This window comes from Alosa pseudoharengus, unplaced genomic scaffold (genome assembly GCF_046254945.1).
Source record: "Alosa pseudoharengus isolate Yale_2024_CS ecotype anadromous, Long Island Sound unplaced genomic scaffold, YU_APseudo_1.1 YU_APseudo_1.1_scf_1, whole genome shotgun sequence".
In the NCBI taxonomy this organism is placed as follows: domain Eukaryota; kingdom Metazoa; phylum Chordata; class Actinopteri; order Clupeiformes; family Clupeidae; genus Alosa; species Alosa pseudoharengus.
The window spans coordinates 10,249,039-10,265,199 of NW_027468564.1; the positions used below are offsets into that span (position 1 = coordinate 10,249,039).

A 16,161-nucleotide genomic window follows, 5' to 3' on the forward strand; every position below is an offset into this window, starting at 1 on the left:
AGCTGTCTGTGGTGGAGTTCTCACTCTTGAACACCTGGGAAAGTCTGATGTAACGTAAATTATTTGTGACTTTGGCATATAGGCCTAATGAGACATATCTCATATACAATATCATACAATACAATATCATATATTGTGTCAGCCTTTTCTGCTTGTCATTCTACTTATGACATCGCTGACATCGGAACCCTATAAAGTCATTATTCAATTAGTCAGGAACTCTATTGCATACGAAATTCCACATCAAACGAGGCAGTTTCAAATGTTTTTTTTTATTATTGTATTTTTTTTTATTTTCATTTCGTCCTCAGTGAGTACAGACTACTTAGAATAACTGTGTTTATTAACCTGCTTAATTTTTTTGTGTGAATTTCATCCGAAAAATTGGACTTGGTGTGGACAGGCCTTAAGACACATATAAAACAGCAACCAAACCATAATGTCCAAAATAATGTCCAAACCAAACCACACTAGTCCTAATAATAATCCTTTACAAAGACATGTCTAACACCAACCTTAATGTCTGCAGTTTGCAGTTAGGACTAGACAGTCCCTTAGAGAGAAGCTGAACTCCAGAATCCCCCAGGTCATTGTGACTTAGGTCCAGCTCTGTCAGGGAGTTTGGTGACTGTAGAACAGCAGCCACAATTCCACAGGACTTCTCTGAGAGTTTGCATTCAGCAAGTCTGCATAACAACACAAATAAAGACAAAATATTGCAGAGATGGATAAATGTAAGGGATACAATGTGCCGCAGACCATTCCCATGCCAAATCACATACATAAACACATACACATACACATACACATACACACACACACACACACACACACACACACACACACACACACACACACACACACACACACACACACACACACACACACACACACACACACGCACACAAACACCTGAAAGATTTGTAATGTTATAAGTGTACACAATCTTGTATTTTTTAAACAGTAAAGATACTTGTTTTTAATTTAACAAAGTGTTATAAAATGGGTATTACACATCAATGTACAAATCTCTGCCATAAACCAAAACCCCTTTAAAGTGTCCCAGAGTGGGTGTGGCCCAATTAACCAATTACCCACCCCTGCAGACTATTACTGACAAGCACATTTGCAAAAGCTCATTCAAATAAAACTGTGTTCTAAAACAGTGTAGTGCATCTTCACACATGAACCCAGACTAACATTGAATTTGCTCTGCAGGTCAGTCTGGGCCCATATTCACAAAGAATGTTAAGGCTAAAAGTAGCTCCTAACTAGGGAATTTAGGAGAAACTCCTAAAAATAATGGGCGTGTCACTCGTAATTTTAGGACTCCTAATTTGTTTGACTAAGAGTAATTCACAAAGCATTTTAGACCTAAAATAGCACCTAAGTCTGCGGGGACTGATATTGTAGGCCTATCTTGCCAGTGGCAGGGGTGGTGGCTGTCATCACCCCACATTTCATGAACTGTTGTGAAGTTAGGGATTTCAATTAATAGTACCTACTGTAAAATATCAAATTAGTCCTTTGAGGCCTAGGCTATTTTCAGTGTAATTTTACTACTAAGGTCTTTGGTCATTGTAAGGGCCCTCTATTATGCTAGGCTATATCTTTTTCAAGACAACAGGCTACCCATATCTGGGAAAATATGATGTGATCAGACATGCATATATATATATATATATATATATATATATATATATTATGTCAGCCTTTATGTCAAGTGAAAATACTTTGTGTCTCATGATTGTTGCATTCATGTCACCTAGAGCATGCTGGTAGAAATATCTATTCAAAAGCACAGTTGATCTGTGCATGCCATGATCAACTTTTGATTCTTTGATATGGAAAGCAAGTTCATTATTTTGGGCTGCTATTAGGCTACATTAGAATTTCAGCCCAAAGTTGGATACCATGTAGAAATTTGCTGCAATTTCAAAACTCGGAAACGGCTACTGTACAATAGAATGCTTCATATCATCGTGTTCGGTAAGGTCTGCTGTTTATCCTGATAGCCTATATAATTTACCATGCGTTGAGTTTGTGAGATATACCACTGACAGTAATGGGTGGAGATGGACGAAGCGCTCTGTGCTGTGAATGGAAATATGATGAAATGTCATGTATGCCCAACGTTAATTTTCACGCAAACCATTTTTCACAGCACCTAGCCGCTAATATCATTGGAAAGCTCCGGTTCCACTCTTTTGTTTGACATCTTGATTTATGTGAGATAAGTACTTCGTGAGCTATTCAACAAATAATAATGGATGTAAATTTGGACGCATATATTATTGCTATATATTTTTAGGGGGCTTTTGATCATCTTAGGGTGGCTTCAGCCCCCCAAAATAGGTCTAACAACGTCCTTGTGTGAAATGATGGTTAGGTGGTAAGAGGTGGGGAAAGCTGTCTGTGGTGAAGTTCTCACTCTTGAACACCTGAGAAAGTCTGATGTAACGTATATAATTTGTGACTTTGGCATATAGGCCTAATGAGACATATCTCATATACAATATCATACAATACAATATCATACATTGTGTCAGCCTTTTCTGCTTGTCATTCTACTGATGACATCGCTGACATCGGAACCCTATAAAGTCATTATTCAATTAGTCAGGAACTCTATTGCATACGAAATTCCACATCAAACGAGACAGTTTTAAATGTTTTTTTTTTTTATTATTGCTTTTTTTTTCATTTTCATTTCATCCTCAGTGAGTACAGACTAATTAGAATAACTGTGTTTATTAACCTGCTTAATTTTGTGTGAATTTCATCCGAAATATTGGACTTGGTGTGGACAGGCCTTAAGACACATAAAACACCAACCAAACCATAATGTGCCACACTAGTCCTAACAATAATCCTTTACAAAGACATGTCTAACACCAACCTTAATATCTGCAGTTTGCAGTTAGGACTAGACAGTCCCTTAGAGAGAAGCTGAACTCCAGAATCCCCCAGGTCATTGTGACTTAGGTCCAGCTCTGTCAGGGAGTTTGGTGACCGTAGAACAGCAGCCACAATTCCACAGGATTTCTCTGAGAGTTTGCATTCAGCAAGTCTGCATAACAACACAAATAAAGACAAAATATTGCAGAGATGGATAAATGTAAGGGATACAAGTACAAGGATTCACAGTAAACATACGTATAACACATACACACACAGTAGACACATGTATGCATGCATGCACATGCACACACACAGGCACACCCACAAGCCACAAGCACATGCATGCACACACACACACACACACACACACACACACACACACACACACACATAAACACGTACATGCACATAATTCAAGAATTTCTCAGAATTATGAACAGGCAAGATGGGGGTGGGGTTGTATAAAATGTATTTTACATGTGAAATCTATGAACTAATCATGTTTTGGTACTTGTTGTCTAGCCGATACCAGAATTGAGTGCGGATAATGCAATTCAGTGAGACGGTTAGAATCATATATGCCTTTCACCTTTTGTTTTTAGCCAGCAGCCAGACCAGCAGATACCCTGACTTTGCTGAATTACTGAAGCTAAGCAGGCTTAGTTAGTACTTGGATAAGAAACCTCCTTGGAAGAGTAGGTTCCTGCTGGAAGTGGTGTTGGTGGCTGGCCAGTAGGTGGCACTCTTCCCTGTGGCCAAAAGCCACCAAACAAATACCAATCCCAATGTCCTATTGCAGTGACAGGGACACTGTACTGCAGGAGACGTTTTCCTTTGCATGAATGTTAAATTGAGGTCCTGACTCACCATGATTGTTAAAGATCGCATGGCACTTATCGCAAAGAGTAGGTGGTTCCCTGATTTGCTTTATTTATCTACACATACATAAAGACACACACACATGCACACACACACACACACACACACACACACATATAAAAACACACATACACAAAGACACATAAACACACACACACCCACACTACACATGCGCACACACACACACAGTACAACAGTACATGGACACACACAACACGCACACAAACACATAAACACACATACATACACACACACACACACACACACACACCCTCACACACACCCTCACACACACACACACACACACACACACACACACACACACACACACACACATAAACACACATACATACACACACACACACACACCCTCACATACACACACATACACACACACACACGCACACACACACACACACACACACATACACACAAAACACATATACCACCACAACCACACACTCTGCACACACTCAATTACAAACACACAAAAAAGGAACAAATTAGGAAATGAACACAATTTGACAAGCGTGACTTATTTTTGTGGAAAAAATGTCCTGGACTGGGCGGCGGTCATATTTTGTACCGCTCTGCGGTACATCTAGTTATTACATTGTGTGATCGATCAATATGCCAGAATAAATACACTGGTACACATAGCATACACTGGTATTTGTACCAGACGGGGTATTAATAGAACAACACATTGCTGTGTGCACCAGGGTACGAATAGCATACATTGGTATTTGTACCAGACGAGGTACTAATAGGACACATTGCCGTGTGCACCAGGGTACGAAGAGCATACACTGCTAATTGTACCAGGGGTGCAAATAGCCTTACCCTTATAATATTTACTTTCCTCGCAAACCGTTCACCACAGCAATTAGCAGCTAACATCGTTTAAAAGCTGAAAAAAAGCTCTTTCATGTGATGTGATACTTCTGATGTCTGTGTGATGAGTAGGCTACTTCGGGAGCAGTTCAACTGAGAAGAATGGGTGATTTTGGACGCACTTTCTTTCACTCCACTGCGTAAAAGACAAAATTAATTTGCGCTGTGAATGCTAAGATTATTTTGACAGGCTATAGGCTAAATAAAAATAGCTATTAGTCTGACGCAAAGCAAAATATTGAAAGAAGGGGGCACCAAGGCCACTGTGGCCTGTAAACCTCTGATTTTCAAAGGGGCATCACGGCAAACACAAGGGGCATCGATGGCCATGGCTGTCGTGGCCGCCGTGAAATTCTTACCCTTGTAAGTATGTATGTATGTATATAAATAAATAAACAAACACATACAATTTAAATAAACAAATAAATCCAGACTACAACTTGATGTTTCTGGTTCTCTAGATTACATACTGAAGTGTTTCAACTTTGCGGTGAGGATCCTCCAGTGTAGCAGATAACAGCTTCTGTGCTGATCCTCCAGAATGATTCTTGTTCACATACAGCTCTTTCACACAGGAGGGGTTTATCATCAGGGCCAGAGCCAGATAAACATAACCTTCATCTGACACACCACACTTGCTGAGTCTGAGAGAGAAAGAGAGAAAGGGGGGGGGCATTTTATAATTAAAAGCCCTGTACACACCAGATACGTCATGAAATCCCGGAGTGAAGATGTATACTTAACACGTCACATATGATATACTGTAGGCCAGTGCAGTGCAGTCGAACCACGAAACACAATCGGTTGAGCCCATCAGGTTCAGTCCATGGAGATCGACTTTTCTTTCAAGAAAAAATCCTCCGTGTTAACTAGTCTACATGTTAGGCTTAGTCTACGTTGACTGTTCCACTAGGTCGCTAAAAGAATGTGTAAAACAAACCGTAGGCTACAGTACATTTCAGGCGACACACAAACACAACACACCTCTTAGCAGGGCCAGCAGCGGAGACTGGTCACTGGTGGGCAGGCAAGACGAGAGGCGACCGTTGCCCTGACAATCGCTGTTGAGTTGGGAAGGTTGGCTGCGCGAGCGATGAGCTTCCAGGCTAACGGTTTCCACTCGAGGCTTTTCCAACGTCCACCAAGTTGTAACGTTAACGTTAACTTAGTCTCACTATGGCAGCCTCCCTCTTCTCTGTCCTTCCCGATCGACAGTAAACAGCTCCCAAGATGTTTGTACCGGGATGTGTTAATACTCTCTTGCTGATCTAGTTAGCACTTGCAGTTACCGCTTTAGCCACCAAATGACTTCAACGTTAACGTGAAAGTTAACTTCCCTCAAGCAACTGCCACGTCCTGAAAAGAATATTGGAACGTATTACCAACCGTCCCGTATGACCAACCTCTTACGTGTATGTGTCACTTAATATTCATTTCTATACAAACCAAGACGGATTCCTAAAGAAACGCAAGCACCCACACCATAAGTGTATCAGTCTTGTAAGGCTGTGTGTACAAATCTGCTTGGAGCTCCAGTGGAATTTTGAATTGCGACATGAATTCTCAGGCTAACTGTGTGTTGGGAATAGGTACCCACCAGCCCAGCACTAAACTCCGAGCGTGGTTAAAAAAAAAGGATATTTCAGGCAGTAAAAGCCCCGGTAAGAACCAAACTAGATTTTGTTCAAATCTACACACCTATGGTTACTGAAAAATGTAAGGTTCATTTATCAAATGGTATTTTGAAGTGTTAAAAAACATAGTTGTTTTAGAATTTTCAAAATAATTGGTTGGTAATTAGCATGGTTACGATACGTGACTATCAACCTCAGTGACTGTACGACTTAACTTTACTACACTGAACTGTTATGACAGCTTGTAGCCTTTTTAGTAACTTTTTCATTCCACTGTGAGGGATCTGTCGGGGATCAGTGCCCCACATGGCTACAGACAGGCCAGCAAAGGCAGATGAGAGGCATAGTATTGGATGGGCGGTACCACCTGAGAGAAGTGTGTTAGGAAGCTCCGCCCCCCAGGTGTCTGTGCCTGCCTCTGGCCAGGTGCAGAGGGTTAATCAGGCAATTAGCTGCCTTTTTAAAGCTCAACAGGACAAACCTCAGGCAGACTGGCTTGAGCGTAAGAAGAGTGGAGACCAGAGGTCAAAGCCAGTCTCAGGGTAAGGGCTTACGGCCACCCCTTTCAGAAGTAACCTGTTTGCCCATTGTGGAACGTTGTGTTGTGATTTTGTTGAAGTGGAACGTGGCTGAAGTAATTGTGCTGCTGGAAGATACGACGGCTGGAACAGGAAAGAGGGCCTGAAGAACCGTGAACAACCCACCAAACCAATAGGGCTGGGTGGCAAGGTCAGTAGCAGGGACTGAACTCCCCACTAACGTTGTCCTGTGTCTCTCTCTCTCTCCTTTGTCTCAAAAGCCGACACGAGTCCTCTGACTGCCTCAGTCCAGCACTGAAGACTTGAGTTGAACTCAGCTCCCCATCCCCTTTCCCCACACATTATAAATAAATTCCTAAGTCTGTTTCACTGCAACCTCTGCGTCTGACTGATTTGTTCCAATTGGTTGACCCACTATTCTGCCTCGCATGGCCGGGCGGCCACACCACTTTCAAAACCATGACATTGATGACATCGGAACCCTGCAAAATCATTATTTGATTGGTCAGGACCTCTATCGCATACGATATTTCACATCAAACGAGACAGTTTCGAATGTTTTTTTCATTGCAACAAATTCCGTCCTCGGTGAGTACAGACTAATTAGAATAACTGTGTTTATTAACCTGCTTAATTTTGTGTGAATTTCATCCGAAAAGTTGGACTTGGTGTGGACAGGCCTTAAAACACATATAAAACACCAACCAAACCATCATGTGCCACACTAGTCCAAACAATAATCCTTTACAAAGACATGTCTAACACCAACCTTAATGTCTGCAGTTTGCAGTTAGGACTAGACAGTCCCTTAGAGAGAAGCTGAACTCCAGAATCCCCCAGGTCGTTGTGACTTAGGTCCAGCTCTATCAGGGAGTTTGGTGACTGTAGAACAGCAGCCACAATTCCACAGGACTTCTCTGAGAGTTTGCATTCAGCAAGTCTGCATAACAACACAAATAAAGACAAAATATTGCAGAGATGGATAAATGTAAGGGATACAATGTGCCCCGATAAATCAAAGCAATCAAGTGATCGATCAAGTTTCGCAGACCATTCCCATGCCAAATCACATACACATACATAAACACATACACACATACACACGCACACGCGCACACACACACACACACACACCTGAAAGATTTGTAATGTTATAAGAGGACAAGTGTATACATATAAGCAATTTATTTGTGGCACACCATCAACCACAATCCTGTAATGAAGATGGAATTTCCCAATTCATAACATCAAAATACATCAAGTGTACACCATCTTGCATTTTTTAAACAGTAAAGATACTTGTTTTTAATTTAACAAACTGTTATAAAATGGGTATTACACATCAATGTACAAATCTCTGCCTAAACCAAAACCCTTTTAAAGTGTACCAGAGTGGGTGTGGCCCAATTAACCAATTACCCACCCCTGCAGACTATTACTGACTAGCACATTTGCAAAAGCTCATTCAAATAAAACTGTGTTCTAAAACAGTGTAGTGCATCTTCACACATGAACCCAGACTAACATTGAATTTGCTCTGCAGGTCAGTCTGGGCCCATATTCACAAAGAATGTTAAGGCTAAAAGTAGCTCCTAACTAGGGAATTTAGGAGAAACTCCTAAAAATAATGGGCGTGTCACTCGTAATTTTAGGACTCCTAATTTGTTTGACTAAGAGTAATTCACAAAGCATTTTAGACCTAAAATAGCACCTAAGTCTGCGGGGACTGATATTGTAGGCCTATCTTGCCAGTGGCAGGGGTGGTGGCTGTCATCACCCCACATTTCATGAACTGTTGTGAAGTTAGGGATTTCAATTAATAGTACCTACTGTAAAATATCAAATTAGTCCTTTGAGGCCTAGGCTATTTTCAGTGTAATTTTACTACTAAGGTCTTTGGTCATTGTAAGGGCCCTCTATTATGCTAGGCTATATCTTTTTCAAGACAACAGGCTACCCATATCTGGGAAAATATGATGTGATCAGACATGCATATATATATATATATTATGTCAGCCTTTATGTCAAGTGAAAATACTTTGTGTCTCATGATTGTTGCATTCATGTCACCTAGAGCATGCTGGTAGAAATATCTATTCAAAAGCACAGTTGATCTGTGCATGCCATGATCAACTTTTGATTCTTTGATATGGAAAGCAAGTTCATTATTTTGGGCTGCTATTAGGCTACATTAGAATTTCAGCCCAAAGTTGGATACCATGTAGAAATTTGCTGCAATTTCAAAACTCGGAAACGGCTACTGTACAATAGAATGCTTCATATCATCGTGTTCGGTAAGGTCTGCTGTTTATCCTGATAGCCTATATAATTTACCATGCGTTGAGTTTGTGAGATATACCACTGACAGTAATGGGTGGAGATGGACGAAGCGCTCTGTGCTGTGAATGGAAATATGATGAAATGTCATGTATGCCCAACGTTAATTTTCACGCGAACCATTTTTCACAGCACCTAGCCGCTAATATCATTGGAAAGCTCCGGTTCCACTCTTTTGTTTGACATCTTGATTTATGTGAGATAAGTACTTCGTGAGCTATTCAACAAATAATAATGGATGTAAATTTGGACGCATATATTATTACTATATATTTTTAGGGGGCTTCTGATCATCTTAGGGTGGCTTCAGCCCCCCAAAATAGGTCTAACAACGTCCTTGTGTGAAATGATGGTTAGGTGGTAAGAGGTGGGGAAAGCTGTCTGTGGTGAAGTTCTCACTCTTGAACACCTGAGAAAGTCTGATGTAACGTATATTATTTGTGACTTTGGCATATAGGCCTAATGAGACATGTCTCATATACAATATCATACAATACAATATCATACATTGTGTCAGCCTTTTCTGCTTGTCATTCTACTTATGACATCGCTGACATCGGAACCCTATAAAGTCATTATTCAATTAGTCAGGAACTCTATTGCATACGAAATTCCACATCAAACGAGACAGTTTTAAATGTTTTTTTTTTTATTATTGCTTTTTTTTTCATTTTCATTTCATCCTCAGTGAGTACAGACTAATTAGAATAACTGTGTTTATTAACCTGCTTAATTTTGTGTGAATTTCATCCGAAATATTGGACTTGGTGTGGACAGGCCTTAAGACACATAAAACACCAACCAAACCATAATGTGCCACACTAGTCCTAACAATAATCCTTTACAAAGACATGTCTAACACCAACCTTAATATCTGCAGTTTGCAGTTAGGACTAGACAGTCCCTTAGAGAGAAGCTGAACTCCAGAATCCCCCAGGTCATTGTGACTTAGGTCCAGCTCTGTCAGGGAGTTTGGTGACCGTAGAACAGCAGCCACAATTCCACAGGACTTCTCTGAGAGTTTGCATTCAGCAAGTCTGCATAACAACACAAATAAAGACAAAATATTGCAGAGATGGATAAATGTAAGGGATACAAGTACAAGGATTCACAGTAAACATACGTATAACACATACACACACAGTAGACACATGTATGCATGCATGCACATGCACACACACAGGCACACCCACAAGCCACAAGCACATGCATGCACACACACACACACACACACACACACACACACACACATAAACACGTACATGCACATAATTCAAGAATTTCTCAGAATTATGAACAGGCAAGATGGGGGTGGGGTTGTATAAAATGTATTTTACATGTGAAATCTATGAACTAATCATGTTTTGGTACTTGTTGTCTAGCCGATACCAGAATTGAGTGCGGATAATGCAATTCAGTGAGACGGTTAGAATCATATATGCCTTTCACCTTTTCTTTTTAGCCAGCAGCCAGACCAGCAGATACCCTGACTTTGCTGAATTACTGAAGCTAAGCAGGCTTAGTTAGTACTTGGATAAGAAACCTCCTTGGAAGAGTAGGTTCCTGCTGGAAGTGGTGTTGGTGGCTGGCCAGTAGGTGGCACTCTTCCCTGTGGCCAAAAGCCACCAAACAAATACCAATCCCAATGTCCTATTGCAGTGACAGGGACACTGTACTGCAGGAGACGTTTTCCTTTGCATGAATGTTAAATTGAGGTCCTGACTCACCATGATTGTTAAAGATCGCATGGCACTTATCGCAAAGAGTAGGTGGTTCCCTGATTTGCTTTATTTATCTACACATACATAAAGACACACACACATGCACACACACACACACACACACACACACACACACACATATAAAAACACACATACACAAAGACACATAAACACACACACACCCACACTACACATGCGCACACACACACACAGTACAACAGTACATGGACACACACAACACGCACACAAACACATAAACACACATACATACACACACACACACACACACACACCCTCACACACACCCTCACACACACACACACACACACATAAACACACATACATACACACACACACACACACCCTCACATACACACACACACACGCACACACACACACACACACACACATACACACAAAACACATATACCACCACAACCACACACTCTGCACACACTCAATTACAAACACACAAAAAAGGAACAAATTAGGAAATGAACACAATTTGACAAGCGTGACTTATTTTTGTGGAAAAAATGTCCTGGACTGGGCGGCGGTCATATTTTGTACCGCTCTGCGGTACATCTAGTTATTACATTGTGTGATCGATCAATATGCCAGAATAAATACACTGGTACACATAGCATACACTGGTATTTGTACCAGACGGGGTATTAATAGAACAACACATTGCTGTGTGCACCAGGGTACGAATAGCATACATTGGTATTTGTACCAGACGAGGTACTAATAGGACACATTGCCGTGTGCACCAGGGTACGAAGAGCATACACTGCTAATTGTACCAGGGGTGCAAATAGCCTTACCCTTATAATATTTACTTTCCTCGCAAACCGTTCACCACAGCAATTAGCAGCTAACATCGTTTAAAAGCTGAAAAAAAGCTCTTTCATGTGATGTGATACTTCTGATGTCTGTGTGATGAGTAGGCTACTTCGGGAGCAGTTCAACTGAGAAGAATGGGTGATTTTGGACGCACTTTCTTTCACTCCACTGCGTAAAAGACAAAATTAATTTGCGCTGTGAATGCTAAGATTATTTTGACAGGCTATAGGCTAAATAAAAATAGCTATTAGTCTGACGCAAAGCAAAATATTGAAAGAAGGGGGCACCAAGGCCACTGTGGCCTGTAAACCTCTGATTTTCAAAGGGGCATCACGGCAAACGCAAGGGGCATCGATGGCCATGGCTGTCGTGGCCGCCGTGAAATTCTTACCCTTGTAAGTATGTATGTATGTATATAAATAAATAAACAAACACATACAATTTAAATAAACAAATAAATCCAGACTACAACTTGATGTTTCTGGTTCTCTAGATTACATACTGAAGTGTTTCAACTTTGCGGTGAGGATCCTCCAGTGTAGCAGATAACAGCTTCTGTGCTGATCCTCCAGAATGATTCTTGTTCACATACAGCTCTTTCACACAGGAGGGGTTTATCATCAGGGCCAGAGCCAGATAAACATAACCTTCATCTGACACACCACACTTGCTGAGTCTGAGAGAGAAAGAGAGAAAGGGGGGGGGGCATTTTATAATTAAAAGCCCTGTACACACCAGATACGTCATGAAATCCCGGAGTGAAGATGTATACTTAACACGTCACATATGATATACTGTAGGCCAGTGCAGTGCAGTCGAACCACGAAACACAATCGGTTGAGCCCATCAGGTTCAGTCCATGGAGATCGACTTTTCTTTCAAGAAAAAATCCTCCATGTTAATTAGTCTACATGTTAGGCTTAGTCTACGTTGACTGTTCCACTAGGTCGCTAAAAGAATGTGTAAAACAAACCGTAGGCTACAGTACATTTCAGGCGACACACAAACACAACACACCTCTTAGCAGGGCCAGCAGCGGAGACTGGTCACTGGTGGGCAGGCAAGACGAGAGGCGACCGTTGCCCTGACAATCGCTGTTGAGTTGGGAAGGTTGGCTGCGCGAGCGATGAGCTTCCAGGCTAACGGTTTCCACTCGAGGCTTTTCCAACGTCCACCAAGTTGTAACGTTAACGTTAACTTAGTCTCACTATGGCAGCCTCCCTCTTCTCTGTCCTTCCCGATCGACAGTAAACAGCTCCCAAGATGTTTGTACCGGGATGTGTTAATACTCTCTTGCTGATCTAGTTAGCACTTGCAGTTACCGCTTTAGCCACCAAATGACTTCAACGTTAACGTGAAAGTTAACTTCCCTCAAGCAACTGCCACGTCCTGAAAAGAATATTGGAACGTCACGTATTACCAACCGTCCCGTATGACCAACCTCTTACGTGTATGTGTCACTTAATATTCATTTCTATACAAACCAAGACGGATTCCTAAAGAAACGCAAGCACCCACACCATAAGTGTATCAGTCTTGTAAGGCTGTGTGTACAAATCTGCTTGGAGCTCCAGTGGAATTTTGAATTGCGACATGAATTCTCAGGCTAACTGTGTGTTGGGAATAGGTACCCACCAGCCCAGCACTAAACTCCGAGCGTGGTTAAAAAAAAAGGATATTTCAGGCAGTAAAAGCCCCGGTAAGAACCAAACTAGATTTTGTTCAAATCTACACACCTATGGTTACTGAAAAATGTAAGGTTCATTTATCAAATGGTATTTTGAAGTGTTAAAAAACATAGTTGTTTTAGAATTTTCAAAATAATTGGTTGGTAATTAGCATGGTTACGATACGTGACTATCAACCTCAGTGACTGTACGACTTAACTTTACTACACTGAACTGTTATGACAGCTTGTAGCCTTTTTAGTAACTTTTTCATTCCACTGTGAGGGATCTGTCGGGGATCAGTGCCCCACATGGCTACAGACAGGCCAGCAAAGGCAGATGAGAGGCATAGTATTGGATGGGCGGTACCACCTGAGAGAAGTGTGTTAGGAAGCTCCGCCCCCCAGGTGTCTGTGCCTGCCTCTGGCCAGGTGCAGAGGGTTAATCAGGCAATTAGCTGCCTTTTTAAAGCTCAACAGGACAAACCTCAGGCAGACTGGCTTGAGCGTAAGAAGAGTGGAGACCAGAGGTCAAAGCCAGTCTCAGGGTAAGGGCTTACGGCCACCCCTTTCAGAAGTAACCTGTTTGCCCATTGTGGAACGTTGTGTTGTGATTTTGTTGAAGTGGAACGTGGCTGAAGTAATTGTGCTGCTGGAAGATACGACGGCTGGAACAGGAAAGAGGGCCTGAAGAACCGTGAACAACCCACCAAACCAATAGGGCTGGGTGGCAAGGTCAGTAGCAGGGACTGAACTCCCCACTAACGTTGTCCTGTGTCTCTCTCTCTCTCCTTTGTCTCAAAAGCCGACACGAGTCCTCTGACTGCCTCAGTCCAGCACTGAAGACTTGAGTTGAACTCAGCTCCCCATCCCCTTTCCCCACACATTATAAATAAATTCCTAAGTCTGTTTCACTGCAACCTCTGCGTCTGACTGATTTGTTCCAATTGGTTGACCCACTATTCTGCCTCGCATGGCCGGGCGGCCACACCACTTTCAAAACCATGACATTGATGACATCGGAACCCTGCAAAATCATTATTTGATTGGTCAGGACCTCTATCGCATACGATATTTCACATCAAACGAGACAGTTTCGAATGTTTTTTTCATTGCAACAAATTCCGTCCTCGGTGAGTACAGACTAATTAGAATAACTGTGTTTATTAACCTGCTTAATTTTGTGTGAATTTCATCCGAAAAGTTGGACTTGGTGTGGACAGGCCTTAAAACACATATAAAACACCAACCAAACCATCATGTGCCACACTAGTCCAAACAATAATCCTTTACAAAGACATGTCTAACACCAACCTTAATGTCTGCAGTTTGCAGTTAGGACTAGACAGTCCCTTAGAGAGAAGCTGAACTCCAGAATCCCCCAGGTCGTTGTGACTTAGGTCCAGCTCTATCAGGGAGTTTGGTGACTGTAGAACAGCAGCCACAATTCCACAGGACTTCTCTGAGAGTTTGCATTCAGCAAGTCTGCATAACAACACAAATAAAGACAAAATATTGCAGAGATGGATAAATGTAAGGGATACAATGTGCCCCGATAAATCAAAGCAATCAAGTGATCGATCAAGTTTCGCAGACCATTCCCATGCCAAATCACATACACATACATAAACACATACACACATACACACGCACACGCGCACACACACACACACACACACCTGAAAGATTTGTAATGTTATAAGAGGACAAGTGTATACATATAAGCAATTTATTTGTGGCACACCATCAACCACAATCCTGTAATGAAGATGGAATTTCCCAATTCATAACATCAAAATACATCAAGTGTACACCATCTTGCATTTTTTAAACAGTAAAGATACTTGTTTTTAATTTAACAAACTGTTATAAAATGGGTATTACACATCAATGTACAAATCTCTGCCTAAACCAAAACCCTTTTAAAGTGTACCAGAGTGGGTGTGGCCCAATTAACCAATTACCCACACTTGCAGACTATTACTGACAAGCACATTTGCAGAAGCTCATTCAAATAAAACGGTGTTCTAAAACAGTGTAGTGCATCTTCACACATGAACCCAGACTAACTCTGAATTTGCTCTGCAGGAAATCTGGGTCCGTATTCACAAGGAATTTTAAGACTAAAAGTAACTCCTAACTGGGGAATTTAGGAGAAACTCCTAAAAATAATGGGTGTGTCACTCATAACTTTAGGACTTTAGGATTTTTTTGACTAAGTAATTCACAAAGCATTTTAGCCCTAAAAGTAGCACCTAAGTCTGGGACAGCTTAAAATAAATCGAGAGGATTCCTAACTCACTAAGATCTATTCACAAACAACCCTAATCCGCTTTTTGTGGCATTTTACATCACGTCACGATGTTACGGTCACAGGAGCTCTCAATCGTGAGGGAATAATTGTGCATTGTAGGCCTAAAAACTTTTACCTAGGAGTTTTCTCTTAAAAGTTATTCACAAAGGCTTTCAGACCTACTCTTAGTAAGGAACTCCTAACTCTAGCTCTTGTTGACATCATTACTCATGCACAAGCTTGACTGATGTGATTGGTAGATGATGCCGGAATGATGGTAAAAACCTCCCCTATGATGATGAGTCACAGGTGACAGGTCTTTGCTGGTGAGTGCACTACACAAGTGCTACAGTATGAAGGATGCATGATGATTAATAAATAGCCTAAATGAATAAAGAGTAACACAAAGCAAATACTGTAGTCTAGTAGCATAATGAAATACAGTAGGCCT

The 16,161-nt window shown here is 41.4% G+C and overlaps 2 protein-coding genes across 2 annotated transcripts in view; both read right to left on the minus strand.

The window, feature by feature from the left end:
• LOC143116950 (uncharacterized) overlaps window positions 1-16,161 on the minus strand; it is a 99,013-nt gene that overhangs the window by 48,607 nt on the left and 34,245 nt on the right. Inside the window, exons 17-18 of the mRNA XM_076278360.1 lie at window positions 14,732-14,902; window positions 516-686 (exon numbers count right to left, since the gene is read on the minus strand). Of these exons, the coding sequence (XP_076134475.1) occupies window positions 516-686; window positions 14,732-14,902 (342 nt within the window). The remainder of the gene's footprint in view (window positions 1-515; window positions 687-14,731; window positions 14,903-16,161) is intronic.
• LOC143133159 (ribonuclease inhibitor-like) lies at window positions 2,875-12,498 on the minus strand. Its single transcript, XM_076293260.1, has 6 exons — window positions 12,494-12,498; window positions 12,254-12,427; window positions 10,051-10,221; window positions 7,617-7,787; window positions 5,145-5,318; window positions 2,875-3,070 (listed from the first exon to the last, which is right to left on the minus strand). Exons 1-6 carry the CDS (start codon window positions 12,496-12,498, stop codon window positions 2,875-2,877), a joined length of 891 nt encoding a protein of 296 aa, XP_076149375.1.